The 17,103-nt window shown below is 52.9% G+C and overlaps 1 protein-coding gene across 4 annotated transcripts in view; it reads right to left on the reverse strand.

Annotated features, from left to right (window-relative positions):
* Nucleotides 1–10,991, reverse strand: part of SLC22A23 (solute carrier family 22 member 23) — a 126,309-nt gene extending 115,318 nt beyond the window's left edge. For all 4 annotated transcript variants that reach the window (XR_008200136.1, XR_008200137.1, XM_052648610.1 and 1 more), the window contains exon 1: nt 10,353–10,991. Coding sequence is in view for 2 of the 4 variants with exons in the window: in XM_052648610.1 (XP_052504570.1) it covers nt 10,353–10,991 (639 nt within the window). In the remaining 2 variants the exon portion in view is untranslated. The remainder of the gene's footprint in view (nt 1–10,352) is intronic.
* Between the last annotated feature and the right edge of the window lie 6,112 nt (nt 10,992–17,103).

The following is a 17,103-nucleotide window of genomic DNA, read 5'->3' on the forward strand; positions in this document are numbered from 1 at the left end:
CTAGGGATAAACCTACCTAATGAGACAAAAGACAGTATATAGAAAACTACGAGACACTGACGGAACAAACCAGAGACGGCACAGGCAGACGGAGAGACACACCGCGCCCTTGGATTGGAAGAGTCCCTGTTGCGAAAAACGACTATACTACCCAAAGGAAAGCATCTTTTAAACACACAGGAAAAGCGGCTTTTAATCTAATCTGGGAGGAAACAGTCTGCAGCGCAAATTACGGGGCTGAGTGCATAACCACCCATCGTTTAACATGACCCCTGGAGGCTGGTGGCTGGCTTACACCGGCACTATCGTCATCGAACGTAAAATGTGACCGTCAGCCGGCAGGAATTAAGTTATACAAAGACTGACCCTCTTCCCCACTTAAAGAAAAAAAAAAAAAGCTGACAAACACGTAACCAGCATCCCTCCCCACCGGCCCCTGTGACTCAGCGGTGGGTCCGCTGCTCAGATAAGGAAACTGTCTCACTTCTCTGAGCAGCCGGGTTTCCAGGGCAGGGAGCCTCCCGGCCCCTCGGAGCGCTGCAGGCCCCCTGCTAACTAGACACTCAGAGCTCAACAGGTTAGGGCCGTGCCCCCAGACACAGGCCCCCCAAAAGTGAGTTATACTTTCACTGCAAGACAGCGAGAAAAAGACGCGAACACAGAGAAGGAAAAGCAGAAGCAGAAGGATGTGAAACTGGGAGGCGAGAGGCGGGAGGGCAGGGGGACGCTTGCCGGGCTTCGCAGCGCTGACCGCTGGCTCTGTGGAAAGGGACGGGTACACAGCCCCCAGGGCCAGCCCAGGAGGGCCGCATTTGGCTTCCGGCTCTGTGGTTGCCATCTTCGTCTTGGGAACCATATGAACAAAAGGCCCTGCGTTTTCATCTTGCAAGTTACATGGCTGGTCGTGAGTAGAAGAAAGGTTTGCAGACCCGCCCTGAGGGGCAGGGGTGGGGGCAACGCTGGGCCGCACCTTCCAGTGCCTGTCCAGGGGCTTGTTCCAAGCCCCTCTGACCTGGAGCTAACAGCCGAGGCCATCTACACCTATTTCCAGAAAAAAAGCCTCAGGAAGCATGGTCCTGCCGATTCCACACCAAGCTTAAGGAGCCAGGTAGGTTACATCCTGAGTCTCCGGGAAGAAGACAACTTTGTCTGAAAGCATCAATATTCATTTATTCTCCATTCATTGCCAAGAAGAGCCATCTCTTAGCAGCAGCAGCTAGTCCCTTTCACCCCAAAAAAGAACAGCGACTCTTGTCTCCTGTCAGAAGCTCTGGAAGGGTCCCCCACCCTGGGTAACTGCACCCTGTGTTCCGAAACCTGCCTCCTCGGCCCTGAGTGGACATAAGAATTGCACCCAGGAATCCAGCGTTGGACGGAGGCCCACGCTGGCCATTGCCTGACCCAAGGCCAGGTGAGCGACATCCAGTCTTGAGGGGGTGGAGGGGAGCCAATTCCAGGAGAAGCTGACGTGGCTTCCAAAAGGCTGAAGGTGGTGGCAGGGCCCCTGAAACAGCCCCCTGCCCCACTTTCTGCTCTCAGATCCCACCCTGGGTTTCCTCAGCCATTTCTGCATTTTTCCAACCAATTTCTTCTCTGTTTTGTTAATCAACATCCTTGGAGATTTGTTTCATTTCTTGGAACCAGACGAGTCCTGAGACGACAAGGCGTGTCAGCACTTCATCTGTGCGAGTGAGGACCCAAGAGCCCACTGGCAGTATTCTAGGACAGCAACGATTTGTCATAGGGGAAACCCACTTCAACCAGCCCATAACCCTGCCCCCTTTCCCAGAAACACAGGCTTCTGAATGTCCAGCTCACTTGTCTGGGGCAGGTCAGCCCCTACATAGTGACCAGCAGCGGGTAAACACTGAGACAGGCAGAGATCGCAGGTCCGTGGACCACCAAGGTCAGATCAAGGCCTCCCACAGACAGAACCAGGAACACCACTCGAGGCGGGGTCTGGCCCTTTCCCCGCTTGCACCTGCCCTGAAGTCACCTCCCCTGATCTTCCTTGCGGTCAGGGCTCAGGTTACCCTCTGCCTCTGTTTAAAATTCCACTTTCTCTCCATCCGTTTCCACCCAGCACAGCCAACCAGGCTTCCAAACTCAGAACACTGTCTTCCATCGAAGGGCATGGACTTAGATTTCTGACCCAGGGCCTCAGTGGAGGCAAGGAAGCCTCCCCGCTCTTCCACCCACCCACCAGGCGGCCAGAAAGCTCCTCTGCTTTGTCAGATTCCTGGGCCCTGTGGCCACAGACCTGCTCTGTCTTCACACGAGAACCACAAATACCAACCAGCCCCTTCAGGGGTCTTTCAGGCAAACTGCCCGGAGGTCCCTCTTGGCCGGCCCCCTCCGGCCCCCTGGATTGGGGCAGCCAGTCTGAAAGGAGCACCTGGCTCCCCGTGTCATCAGTTTCCTGGCGGAGGTGAGAGACGCGCTGGAACTGCCACAGAATCAACTGCCTGTCCAGGTGTGGCCTATCACCTCCTCCCCATCTAAGCATTTCTGACCTGACTCGTTCAGCCAGTCCTCACCCCACAGATGAGGAGGAAAGGAATCTAAGATTTCCAGGTGCCTCCCGGAGGGTGGGGGGGCTTGCTCCCATTCTGTCCCATGGCAGCCTGGCAGGGCGGGCAGCCCTGAGCCCTCTCTACCCATGAAGGTCCTACAGATGAATGGGTCATAACCTCCCTGTCAAACTATAAACCGGCAGTCTTTTCAAAACATGAGCTCAGGCGAGCTGATGTTCGTGGTGAGGACTCAGTGGGTGAAAGGTACACCTCTAGCGGGGAGAAGTACAGACACACGGCCAGTCCTGGGGGCACTGCGTGCAGACCGGGCAGATCTAAAGGAGGAACAGGGACCGGCAGGCTGACGGAGGAGGGAAGGGTTCCAGGAAACAGGCTCAGAAGCCAGAAGGAGCAAAGACCAGGGAAGCTGCCTGCCAGGTCTGCACTGCCCGCTACAGGAAGCCACAGTAACAGCCCCCAGCCACCCCGACCCTCAGGCAGCAGCAGGACCCCGCCTCGGATTGGCCGGCAGAGATGAAGATAAAGGGCAGGCTCCCCCCATCAATCCCGTCCCCCAGATGGGGCCCCAGGCCGAGGCAGGCACACCCTCAGGGGGAATGGGTGAGAGATTCTAACCCAGTGGCTCCAGCTCTGGACATGCCAATGACCTCCCGCCTCCTCCTCCCAGAACTGAACTTCAGACTTGTAGATAACACCACAGTCAGCCCAGGTCAGCCTTTCACCCATGTCGGGCGCTGGGCGTGGGTGAAGCTGGTTGAATGAACCCCACGCTAGCCGGTGGCTTCCCTTTTCAGGGCCCTCAACCTCGGGGAAATTTACTTAGCAGCCTCCCCTTTGGAGCCAGAGGGCAAGAGAAAATGCTGAAACTCTCCAAGGCCGGTGCTTCTCCTATCAGCAGCGCTGGGGCTGGGTCAGGCCCACATGTCCAAGGCCTGCTGTGGACCTGCTGGCCAGGGGGCTTCTCCATGGCTCCCCTTCAGGCCCCTCCTGGGGTCAGCAGCCTCCCTCCGGCAGGAAAAGCAGGCCCAGCCTCCCTGCCACCCGTCTGCGGGGCCCCAAGCAGGGTCAACCCCAGCCCCCATCTCACCCCACAGGCCTTCCCTGGGTGCCTGCCTTTCCAGCCCCTCTCACCGCCGGCTGAATTCATCTTGTGACTGTGAGTCACCCCGGCCTGTGCTCTGGGCCGCCCTGCAGACCCAGGCTCCCAAAGGCCCCAGGGCCCTTGCAGAAGCCACTTGCTTTCCAAGGGAAAGACCCACGCGCACTCATCCCCGCCCCCACCACCCTGCCCCGCCTCTCAGCATATCAGGCCTCAGTCTCAATGCGAGGCCAGTCCGCCTGGACCAGGCGCTTTGCTCTCGATCTCTCTCACTTCCCTTTCTTTCTGTGCACTCAGCTCAGTTTGTAATTAAAAAGTCATGACGATTAGTTAAGGTGCACCTCGCTCCTTAGTCTATCAGCTCGGTGGGACCTGCGCTATTTCCGCCTGGCGCTGTATCCCCCGCACAGAGCACAACGCCTGGCCTGCGGAAGGGAGGACGGGGGTGGGGGAGGTTAGGGAAAAAAAGAGAGGAATGGCCCAGGGTCACACTCAGGCGCCTGCTGATTGCCTAACAACGGCTTCAAAGAAGAAAAATAAACCCAGGTGTGCAGTATTTGAAGATGTCCACGGGGCCAACACTCTCACGGCGGCCAGCTCCCAGCCGCCAGCCCTGCATCCTGACCGTGTGGTCCAGCCAGCTCCCAGCCAGGACGGACATTCAGGGTCCAGCGTGATCTTGTTGTTGTTCAGTCGATCAGTTGTGTCTGACTCTTTGGGCTCTTTGACCCCATGAACAGCAGCACGCCAAGCTTCCCTGTCCTTCACCGTCTCCCGGAGTTTGCTCACATTCATGTCCATTGAGTCCATGATGTTACCCATCCATCTCATCCTCTGTTCTTGAATGGCATCAACTTTGTTTTAAAATTACTTTATTTATTTTCATTGGAGGCTAATTACTTTGCAATACTGTGGTGGTTTTTCCTACACATCGACATGAATCAGCCGCGGGTGTACGTGTGTCCCCATCCTGAACCCCCCTCCCACCTCTCTCCCCACCCCATAAATGACATCAACTGTTGACTCAATACTACCTGGGACTGAAGGCCAAGATGAACTGAGACTTGTAAGAAAACGCTGAAGACAAGAGGTTGTGCAGCTGATCCAGACAGGATGAAGGAGAGGTGAGGTCTGGGATGAGCACCGTCCCCCAGAAGATGGAAGAGCTGCTGAGTAACTGTAACTTCCAGTCTCCCCGTCAGGGAGGACCAGGCCGGATTCTGAGCAGAGGAGCTTGTCACGAGCAAGTCGAAAACCTTCGAGAAAAGCTGCTATACCCGCTGACCTAACATTTGTTTTCCTTCCCAGTAATTCACCCTAATATAGCTCAAAAGAAGCAAATCTGACCCTACAACACCAAATCAAAAAAGTACTGAGATCATAAAAATATTAGAAGACAATGTTTTTTCCCTGATATTCCAGGATTATAGAAGCCCTAAGTCTAACACAAAACCCAGAAACCATGAGAAATTCATTTGACACGATCCGAACCAAAAGCCTGTGCGCGATGCAAACGCCATAAACAAAATCAAAAGACAAACAACACACTGTGGGAAAAAACGTCTACAAAACATCCCAACACTTAATTCACTTTACGCATAAGGCCCTTCTGTAAATCAGAAAGAAAATAACGCCCCCTGCCCCCAAAGATACACACAAAAGGGATGTGAAGACGCAGTTCAAAGAAGAGGAAAGACAAGGCTTGAGGATTTTCAGAGATGTTTAACCTCCCTCCTAAGAAGAGAACGCAAATTGCAAGAAAGGTCACAGACAATTTCTCCTTTAGAGACAGGCCCCGGGTGGGGGTGGGGGTGGGGGGAACGGGCCTCTCTCCTTTAGAACTGAGACAGGCCCCCGGGTGGGCTGGGGGACGGGCCTTCCACCTAACCAATGCAAGTGTGAACTGGCAATAAGATCTCTCTGGAGAGCACTTTGACAACATCTATCAAAATAAAAACACAGCCTCCACTTCTAAGTTTCACAGTGTGCAGAATTTCACTATATGTTTATAACCAAAAGGCCCCTCCGGAAGGCGACCTGTTCACTTGTTATACAGAAAACCAGTGAGGCGCCTCCAGGTACTGATGAACACCCTCCCCCCACACAAGGTGATCAAGAAACATGAAACAGTGCCTAGGATATGGTAAGGTTTAGGAGAGAAGATAGATATAAATGAAAATAGAATATTTTTGGAAGAACACATAAACTGTAACCATGGTTGCTTTTGAAGAGGGAGCTTAGAGGCAGAGATGGTGAGAAATCTTGCTTTTATTCTTTACGTTCGGTCCCATGTGGGTACATTTTTTTTTATTACGGTCAATTTCTTAAAACAAAACAAAACGGAACAAAACACGCGCAGAGATGTTCACTGCTGCGTTGCATACAGTGGGCAAACAAAACAAAACCACACCAGGATGACCTAAGGTGAGTTCTTTCTTAAACTATTCCTATTGTGATGACATTGTAATTATTTTCCATCCTAGTTGTACAGAGCCCCTTTAAAGAACTTCTAGTCTTGGGCCCCAGAAAAAGAAGTCAAGTTACTTCCTGGGATATTTAAACAACTCTCAGGTTACACAGGAGAAAAGCCAGCAATCTATGAGAATTCTTGGCAAACTGAAAAAAATATCAGAATGTGAGATAAACAAACATCTTAAATTTCACGTACAGGAAGAGAGAGAAGCTTAGCAAGTATTACTGACACTGATTCTAGGCTAAATTCTAAGGGTTGTTCAAGGAAGTGGAGAGCATTAGAAACCAACAAGGGTTCACACTGAACAATACAGGATTCATGCAAATTATCGAGAGGAGTGTTTTAAACTCAGCAGAGCTGTGTTAAGCAGGACAATCTTCCTACGTGGCTGGGGACAAAAGGAAGAGCAGTCAAGAGCATGTGGAAGTTGAGGACCAACTTCATGGTCCACTCAAGGCTGGTGAGCCGACTTAAAACTCAAGACCACACAGTGTTAAGACTGGTCTTGGACAGCTCAACATTCTTAATCAAAGGCAGTAACACGTGAAAATGCTTTGAAGACTTTACAGGGCAGCACAAAAGTGGCATCAACCCATTATTTTGAAGGCACCACGAATCCTGAAACACCAGGCACCAAGGCAAAGAGTAGAAATTTACAAAAACAGAAATAAGGTAGAAATGAACAAAGATCCTAACAGGAGAGATCTAGCAACCCGAAACTAGCAAGCACGCCACACGGGCACTGGCTTAGAAATCCCTGCCTGGACAGGATCTCATCGAGCTTTGGTGACCGTGGCCTCAAGGTGGACAGATGATGCGTCTACTGAAAGCCTTCATACGCTGACTATGAACTTCGTGAGTGGAAGATTCTGATCAGAACAGATCAGGGTTGTATGTGCCTGCCAGCCATGTCCTGAGTGGTCTGCTTAAGAGACACGCAGGCTGCGTGGAGCCATCAGAAGGGCAAATTCTGTTCCTTACGGAAGGACTGAAGGAGCTGGAAATTTCCTAGTCAGGAAAGAACCCAGCCCTTGTACGCTCAGATGTCTGAGCAGGTGTGACACGAAGGAAGAAGAATCGCTCGGCGGAGAATGCTGCGCAAACAGGCTTGAGATGATCCTTGTTGTCGCTGCCAAAAAGCACGTCTTTCTGTCGGAAGAGCAGCTGAGAAGTGGGCTGCTAGCTCTCGAGGGGCTCTCAGCGAGGGACGGCCCCACTGGGGATGCCACCGGGAGGGGGTGCAGGTCTGTCCGCTCCAAGGCCCCTCCAAACTCTAACAGCCTGGAGCTCCTCCTGGCCTGGCAGTTTCACATGTGTAGAGGCTATCCTAGCCTGTATAACCCAGTGGTCCCCAGCCTTTTTCACACCGGGGGCTGATTTTGTAGAAGACAATTTTCCACAGCCTGGGGCGAGAGGGATGGTTTGGGGATGATTCAAGTGCACTGCATTCATTGGGCCCTTTATTACTAATTTAGTGCTGCTACTGATCTGAGAGGAGGTACTGGTCTGTGGCACAGAGGTGGGGAGCCCCTGTAACAGAAAGGACAATATATGATATGTATATATTAATGGTATATATCTATAACATACATTTAATATAATGTAATATATTCATTGGAAGGACTGATGCCGAAGCTCCAATACTTGGGCCACCTGATTCAAAGAGCTGATTCATTGAAACAGACCCTGATGCTGGGAAAGATTGCAGGCAGGAGGAGAAGGGGATGACAGAGGATGAGATGGTTGGATGGCATCACCAACTCGATGGACTTGAGTTTGAGCAAGCTCCAGGAGACAGTGAAGGACCGGGAAGCCTGGCGTGCTGCAATCCATGGGGTTGCAAAGAGTCGGATGTGACCGAGCAAGTGAACAACAACACCATTGTGTACAACAATATAAGGAAGGGCAAGGAGCCCCCTCCCCACCTAACACCTGGGGAGAGGACAGGGTCTCTGGGGCAGGGAGGGGCACACGCTTGCCAAGGGAAGCCAAATGACAGAAACCTAGCACGGGCTTCTTTGAGTGGGAAGACCTTGGCACTCCGCTGGGGAGGAGGGCACCAGAGGGCACTCCTCAGACCCTGCACTTCCACTGACAGGAGAGGCTGCCAACTCTACCCCCAGGCAAGCCAGGCTTCCAGGCCCCCGACCCTGGAGCTGGCACCCACCCAGGATGCGCTCCACCTCCGTCCGTCTGATTCAGGATCCAGGGGGCATGGCCCGCAGAGGAGACGGCCGGCCTTAGCACTGCAAGAATGTGCTTAAAAGGTTCTTGAGAGCATCGGTTATGGAACGGAACACCGTGGAAGGACAGACCTTTATTTAGATCCTATTTGTGCGTGAAAATCAATATGTCCTTTTTAGTCTTGGTCTTACAGGGAAATGTCTCTCTCCCTACTGTCCCCAAGTCTGCATCTCCTGGACTGCCCTGTCAGCTGCACGGAGCAGACACAACAGGCACCCCAAACCATGCTGCGCATACGTAAGCCCCTCGATCACTCGCCTGGAACACCTGTCCAGCTCTCCGAGGTGCCCGCAGAGCCTGCTTTCAAGGACGGTTGTAGTTGTCTCCTCCCACCATCCACAGCACCGCTACACTAACAATTCTCTGTCCCACCTCCTAACTCCAAGTTGGCCTCCCCTGTCACCCCGGGACAGACCACTCTGCACATGCCTCTGCTTTGATCTCCGTTATTCCTCCCCTTCTGTAGAAAGAGGCGCTAAGTATTTGACAGTGTTGCAAACCCTTACTTTCACAGACAAACAAACAGTGTTAAGATACTCAACGTTCTTCATTTTTCCTGCTGGTAAACAAAAGACAGATATTGACCTCCATGGATGAGAAACAGTCACAGAAACGCCCTGGCAGAGGATAGGCTGACGGGGGGCAGGGGACTCAAGGTGAACAAGCTAGAAGCCTCTCCCTATTAACAGGTAATCCAACAGTTCCCAGAGGCTAGATCACTTCTCACCAGGCTGGTACAAGCCGAAGACAATGGTTATGATGATGTAAGAGTTTCATCTTACACATCCATGAGGCACAACTGTTTACTAACACACGTTTCGGGGAAAGAGGGAATACATGCCCATGGATTATTATAAACCATCAAATTTCAGTCTTGCATTTAAGCAAAGCATTTCAAACTCTGCCCAGAACTGCACGGAAGTGGGAGAAAGATCCACATTTACTTTGAAATGCAAATTAGTTGTTTAAGACACACAAGGAACAAAATATCACAAGTTGTTTGACACACTGGCATACGACCTTTCTGACATGTTAAGAAATCCAGACAATATGTAGATGTCTTGGGTGTTAATTTCCTAGCATCTTTGTGCAGGCCACACATCTCTTGCAAACACTCTGTTCTGTCTCCCAGGATGCAGGACCTCGGCTAGAGGGGACCGCTGGGCTGGAGCAAGTCCATGTTGAGCTGAGGCTGACCAGGATCTGATCTCAACGCCGGGACAAGAGGGCTGCCGTGTGAGAGCCGGGTTGTCCCAGAACAGCACAGACTCAGCACCCTTCCTATACACCAGAGGTGTCTGCTTTCTCAGGAACAGGGGGTGGCAAACTCCAACCGGAAGTAAATACCCCAGCCTCTGGAGAGGACTGAGCTTGGGGACAGGGAAAGGGAATTTCAGGAGCCGTTTCTTTCTCTGGCCCCCACTTGGGCTCTTCCCTCAGCTTCAGTCAGTTTCCAGAGCCAGCGGGGGATGGCTGCGGTCTGCCAGGAAGAACGCCTGGGCATAGGGGCGACTCTAGTGGGCCTGGTTCTCTGGCGGAGACTCGGGGCAGCGGGCTGGCAAAGGGCTGAGCCCGGGGCCTGGCTCCAGCGGGCAGACCTTGAGAGAGGCGCATCCTTAGGGCCAGGTCCTTAGGGCCAGCGGCTCACAGATCAGCCTCTCGCCCTCCGTGGGCCATCCCTGCCCGAACGAAGTGACAGCTCCAGGGTGGGGGAGGGAAGCTCGCTCCCTCGCAGAGGGAGGGGCGCCCCTTGCGTGTGTGCCAGCGGGGACGAGAGTTGGGGTGCCCCTTGGAGTCCGGAGGCAGCGCCACCGCAGAGGGCTGCGGGAGTCCGGCCGCGCACCTCTGTCTGGGGGACGCAAGGAGGGCGAGCCCACGGGAGGCCGTGGACACGCGGGCGCGCACCGCCGCAGGACCCCCTCTGCAGAGCGCGCGGGGACCGCGGAGGGCAAGGCGCTCGCTCGGGAGGGGGACGAGGGGCCGGCGCGGTCGCTGCCCTTACCTTGCTGACCACGTTTTGCACCAGGCCTGTGCGGATGCCATAGTCCCACGCGTGGCAGTCGCAGTTGGAGGCGTTGTCCCCCTTGTCCGGGGGGGACGGTAGGGGCGGCGCCTCGCCCCCGTCCGCGCCGCTGCCGTTGCCGTTGCCGAGGGCGCCCGCTGTCCCCCAGGGGGCGGCGGGGAAGAGGGTGGTCGGGGGGCTGGTCCCGTTGGCCAGGTCGCCGCCGCCCCACCGGCCCGTGGCCGTGACCCCCGCAGACTCGGCGCCCTTGCCGGCCCCGCGGCACCAGAAGTTGGGCTGGTCCAGGAGGAAGGAGTCCGAGAACTGGCTGAAGCCGATGAACAGCGCGGGGATCCAGGTGAGCAGCACGAGGGTCTTCTGGTAGCCGCCGCCCAGGCCCCCGAGGAAGGGCAGCACCGACCCGTCGTAGTCCAGCAACAGGAGGCTCGGGTGCGGGCCGCCGGCGGCGTGCGGCGCGGGCAGCGGCTGGATGTCACCGCCGCCGCCGGGGCCCGCGCGTCCCCCGAGGGGCGCCGAGGCCGCCGCGTCCCCGGGCGGCAAGGCGCCGTTCTCCTCGGCCGCCGGCGGCAGCCTCCCGGGCCCGCCGCCCGCCGCCTCGCGCCGCCGGTCTATCGCCATGGCGCGGGCCCGCGGCGCCCGCAGAGGCGCATAGAGCGCGGCGGAGGCTCCCGCGGGGCCCCGGGCAGAGCGCGCGGGCCCGCCGCCGCCGCCGCCGCCGAGCAGGGCCCGCCGCTCGCAGGGAAGGTCAGCCGCCGCGCGCGTCACCGCGCCCCCATGGCCGGCCGCCCGCGCCCCGGCTGCGGCCCCGGCGGGCGCCGGGCGGAGGGCGGGCAGAGGCCGCGGCCCTCAGCCGCCGCCGCTCATCGGCTCCGCGGCCCGGGCGCCGGCGGCCGAGCCCGCCGCTCTCCGCGGCTCCGCGCGCGGCGCGCTCGAGGAGGAGGAGCGGCGCGGTGGCGGGGTCGGCCGGCGGAGCTCTGCGGGGCGCGGCGCGCGGCGCGGGCGGCTCGGCGATCCCCGCGCGCCCGGGATGTACGTATCCGACCCCGGCGCCTCCCGGAAGCCGCGAGCCCGCTGCCAGCCTGCCGCGCCGGCCGCGCTCCCCGGCTCGGCTCGCCGGCTTCCCCCCGCCTCCCGCGCCCCGGCCCGCCCCCTCTCCCCCCGCGCGGTGGAGGTAACGCGGCACCTGCTGCGCCCGCTCCTGCGCGCCAGCGCCCCCTCCGGCCCGCCGCCGCCGCCGCGGGAGGGGCGGGGACTCGGGCTCCCGGCCGCGGGCGAGAAGATCCCCGCCCGGCTGCGCGCGGCGCCCGGCAGGGCGAGGGGGCGGCGCGCGCGGCCGCGGGCGCGTGGGGTCGGGGGCTCGGAGGGGGCGGCGCGCGCCGGGCGGGTGATCGGGTGGTCCTCGGGCTCGGCCCCGGCGGGCGCCGGCCGTCGGTGACCTCTATCCGTTTCCCAAGTGCCCGCCACCAGCTACCTGCACCCCACGCCCGGCCCCGAGCCCAGGGGTCGCCAGCGTCCGGGAGCAACCCACCCCCGGCGGTGTTTCGAGGTGCCGACACGAGTGGAGTGGGCGCGTTTGCCCATTTCAGGTCGTGGGTCTTCCGCAGCGTCAGGTCCCCCGAGACCGACCGCAGCACCCACTCCCGAGTCGCCATTTCTCACCCTTCTCCCAAAGGAATGCTGTCTAAATACGATGCCGGATGTATTGCCAGCCTGGAGTTATATGTAAACATCAACACCGGATCGAGAAGGTGCTGGCGTCCCCCACCCCCTCCCCGAGGTGCACTCCGATCCTGGCGGAGCTCACGGGGCACCGCGGGGCCGGCCTCCCCTCCCCTCCCGCGCTCCCGGGCGGCTGGTGTCGCCAGCGCGGTACACAGAACACCGCCCTGCGGCAAACGGCCGCATTCGCACATTTCCTCCTGCACCCGGCTTGCCCAATGATACAGACCCTTGACTTGACATTCTGGGAAGTTTATTAATGAGTGTCTCAAATAGAGTAGTCGATTTCCACCCTTGTTTAGGGAGGGGGGGAGTGGAAGAAATGCTTTTGCTTTCCAAAAGCAGCTGTGCTTACAGAACGCACTCTTGGATTTCCATTATCTGCTTACATCTTTAACCTGGGGGTCCTCTTTGTTATGGGCAATACGTACTTACTATATAAAATACTAGCACGCCCGGAGAGAGAGAGAGAATTCTTTAAAGGCTTCCAGGGGCTTGGGGGCAGGGAGCTCGTGGAGTCTCCTGTGAGCCTGAGAAGGGGAGATTAGATAAGCAAGGGGCCCGCAGGAAATGCCAGACCTCGGAGAAATGGGTCTCAAACCCTGCACGTATCTAAACACTAAGCACTTCGTTACTGTTCAGTGTTTCCATCAAGACGGAACCTGGCAGTGTCGGCTTTCAGATACACCGGGTCACTCAGTCCTCTGGGGACCCCCAAGAGGCAGGTTCTCAAGATGAAGCTGCAGGCTTAGGTGAATACCAGGCCAGGCAGAGCCAGACATCTAGCTTGGAACCAGATCTTCTGACTTTACACTCAGGGGTTTCCTCCATTTCAACAGGCAGGGTAAACAACAAAACCTCAACAAAGCAAACAGAAAGAAAATCAAGAAAAAAAATAATAGGAAAGACTTTTATAAGATGTTTGTCAATATGCATGGGGTGGCAAAGAGTCAGACACGACTGAACTGAACTGATTTTTAAGTGGGAGAATCCCTGGCCTTGGGGAGGAGTTTCATTGCCAAGCTCTTGTTAGCTCCTGTTAGCTCTTGTTAGCTCTTGTTTCAAAATGATAGCAAAACCCCTCAGGTGGTACATTTCCAGAATTTGGGGACATACTTGAAATGGTACCCCTTAAAATTCAAGCTATATGGAGAGAGTAACATGGAAATTTATACTGCCATATATAAAATGGATAGCCAACTGGAATTTGCTGTTTGTCTCAGGGAACTCAAACCTCTGCTCTATAACAATCTAGAAGGGAGGAGAGGGGAGGGGGGTGGGAGTGAGATCCAAGAGGAAGGGGACATACATGTGCCTGTGGCTGCTTCATGTTGATGGTTGGCAGAAACCAACACAATTCTGTAAAGCAATTATTCTTCAATTGAAAAATAAATTTTAAATTAAAAAAAATCAAGCTAAAAGGAAGTCACTTCATGGGAAATAGATGGGGAAACAGTGGAAACAGTGTCAGACTTTATTTTGGGGGGCTCCAAAATCACTGCAGATGGTGATTGCAGCCACGAAATTAAAAGACACTTACTCCTTGGAAGAAAAGTTATGACCAACCTAGAGAACATATTGAAAAGCAGAGACATTACTTTGCCAACAAAGGTCCGTCTAGTCAAGGCTATGGTTTTTCCTGTGGTCATGTATGGATGTGAGAGTTGGACTGTGTAGAAAGCTGAGCACCGAAGAATTGATGCTTTTGAGCTGTGGTGTTGGAGAAGACGCTTGAGAGTCCCTTGGACTGCAAGGAGATCCAACCAGTCCATTCTAAAGTAGATCAGTCCTGGGTGTTCTTTGGAAGGAATGATGCTAAAGCTGAAACTCCAGTACTTTGGCCACCTCATGCGAAGAGTTGACTCATTGGAAAAGACCCTGATGCTGGGAGGGATTGGGGGCAGGGGGAGAAAGGGACAACAGAGGATGAGATGGCTGGATGGTATCATCAACTCGATGGACATGAGTTTGAGTGAACTCTGGGAGTTGGTGATGGACAAGGAGGCCTGGTGTGCTGCAGTTCATGGGGTCGCAAAGAGTCGGACATGACTGAGCGACTGAACTGAACTGAACTGAGATGTTTGGAATTAGCCAGCACCACACTGACCTGGTCATTGTAATTAAGTTACCAATAAAATTAGGGTTTTCCTAAATTCATCTTGGATCGCCATGGCCCCAAAATCTAGTCAAGAAGATTAAAAGTTGACAATTAAAGTCCTCTTTAATTTATTAAGACATATCACAAGTGACCTCACAGAGGGACCTAGAACAAAACTGAGTCAGGAGAAAGAAGTGGAAACTGAAGGCCGCCAGGCCAAGTGCCCAGGATCCCTAGCTGGTACAGGGCAGTCTATCAGGCACCTGCTAATGCGTTACTGAACCCTACTTTCCTGCACCGTAGTTACCACTAAGGGCTAGTTTTCTTGTTTGTTTATTTATTTATTGCCGCCTGACTCTAGACAGTTCCTGTACTCAGCTGTATTTCTGCTGCCTGGGGCACCCAACTACAGTATGTATCGTTGAATAAATGAGTGTGTCCCGTTGTTATCGGTTGGTGATGTCGTCTGTTAGGATTCTCATCTCTGTTTACTCTGATTCTTCAGTCACCCATCAACCTTTTCACGTTTGTTGAATCTCTCAAATATAGTGCTCAGATCAGCCAGTAGGAGAATTCAAATGGTCCTGGCAGTTCTATGTCTTATTCTATGTTATTGTGGTTAAGTCGGTTAGCTCCCAGTGTAAAGTTCTGGGCAGTCAAAAGACGCTTGCTCCTTGGAAGAAAAGCTATGACAAACCTAGATGGCATAGTAAAAAGCAGAGACGTCACTTTGCCGAGAAAGGTCCATATAGTCCAAGCTATGGTTTTTCCAGTTGTCATGTAGGGATGTGAGAGTTGGACTAAAGAAAGCTGAGCACTGAGGAATTAATGCTTTTGAACTGTGGTGTTGGAGAAGACTCTTGAGAGTCCCTTGGACTGCAAGGAGATCAAACCAGTCAATCCTAAAGGAAATCAGTCCTGAATATTCATTGGAAGGACTGATGCTGAAGCTGAAGCTCCAATAATTTGGCCACCTGATGCGGAGAGCCGACTCACTGGAAAAGACCCTGATGCTGGGAAAGATTGAGGGCAGAAGGAGAAGGGGATGACAGAGGATGAGATGGTTGGATGGCATCACTGACTCAATGGACATGAGTTTGAGTAACTCCGGGAGATAGTGAAGGACAGGAAAGCCCCACAGGATCACAAAGAGTTGGACACAACTTAGCAATGAAACAACAACAAAGGGTTTGCAGATGATTTGTGGGTCAAAAGCAGCTCACAGACCACACACTATGCTTCCAGAAAAATAACTACTATCTTAAAAACCAGGAGATTTTTTAAGCACATGGCAGAGGCCCTGGCCCTTGTGATGCTCTTTTCCTTGAAAGACAGTGAACAGACAGGAGTTCTCCAGCTTATCTTGTTTCTGCTGGGCACAGTGTGTGCCCACTTGTGTGCACGCCACTTGTCTGGCCCCAGAGAACGTCTGAGGTTGTGACCCTAAATTTATGTTAGTATCCTGAGCTCACTGATCTCCATTTCTCTTCCTGTGAAAGCATGTCAAAAACGTCTGTTTGTAATTTTATTAAAATTGAGAAAATAATGAAATAAAAGATACAATCAAATCACCAATACACTTGAACAATTTTATTTCCTTGGAGATAGCAAGAGGAAAAAAAATATTTAGCTTACTTCTAAAGTTGATAGAAGCCTAATTTTAAATCCTCCAAAATTCTGGAAGAGTTAGTTTCAACGAATTCGTATCAGGGTTAATAAACTTAAAATGTACAAAGCAATCATAGCAAATGGATTTCACATTGTTTTCTTTTCTCTTTTTTTGAACCCTGTGTGTTCATGCTTTTTATTTATACTTGAAATGCAGGTAGATATATTTTAAAACATCGTGTCCGTTTTTTTTTTTTTTTTACTACAGTCTGATTTCTTTCTTTCAAATAGCTATTTGAAAGGTAGGTTATCTTGATTTTTGGAGGATGGGAGAAAGTGATATGAAATTACTTCAAAGTCTACTGTGTACATTTGAACTTTATTTACATCATCCTTTGACTTTTGAAATGTTAACTTTTGACTAACAAGGAATTTGACATTTACAAAACCCATCATAAATGAAAGTGCAACAGCTACTTTTGTTCTGTGGAAGTAATAAAAATGTCACAAAATCTATCCTTTAAAAAACCTTCAGGGAATATCTTGAGAAAAACTGGAGGAGTACAAGCCAATTCATTGTTCCTGATCAAAGGAAGTGAAAAGAAGTAACAAAGTGAAGATAAGACTTCTATGCAAAAAGCAATTCAATTATAAATCTGATTAATAGGGCCCAATTGAAAGCTGGGTTAAAAATTAATTTTGAACTCTTATTGAGTTTAAAAACAATTAGTATAACAAATTGATCTAGAATTGGGGGCTGGCTTTTGTTTGGTAAAACTCACAGATGTCACGTTTGCCTTCCTGTGGTTAGGAAGTGTGATATCACTTACATGTAGAAACTAATCCGTGATACAAATCAACATATCTACAAAACAAAGACAGACTCACAGACCCGGAGAACAGACTTGTGGTTACCAAGGGGGTGGGCAGGGCTCAGGGAGGGGAGCACTGGGAGGGTGGGCTGAGCAGATGAAAACCATCATATATGGGATGAACAAAGAACAAGGTCCTACTGGACAGGACAGGGAGCTACAGTCAATATCCCGTGATTAAATCACAGTGGAAAATAATATGAAAAAGAATGTATATATTTGTATAACAAATCACTTTGCTCTACAGCAGAAATTAATACAATATTTTAAATCAACTATGCTAAGTTGCTTTAGTCGTGTCCGACTCTGTGTGACCCCATAGACGGCAGCCCACCAGGCTCCGCCATCCCTGGGATTCTCCAAGCAAGAACACTGGAGTGGATTGCCATTATCAGTTCAGTTCAGTCGCTCAGTCGTGTCCGACTCTTTGCGA

This window comes from Budorcas taxicolor, chromosome 11 (genome assembly GCF_023091745.1).
Source record: "Budorcas taxicolor isolate Tak-1 chromosome 11, Takin1.1, whole genome shotgun sequence".
NCBI lineage: Eukaryota > Metazoa > Chordata > Mammalia > Artiodactyla > Bovidae > Budorcas > Budorcas taxicolor.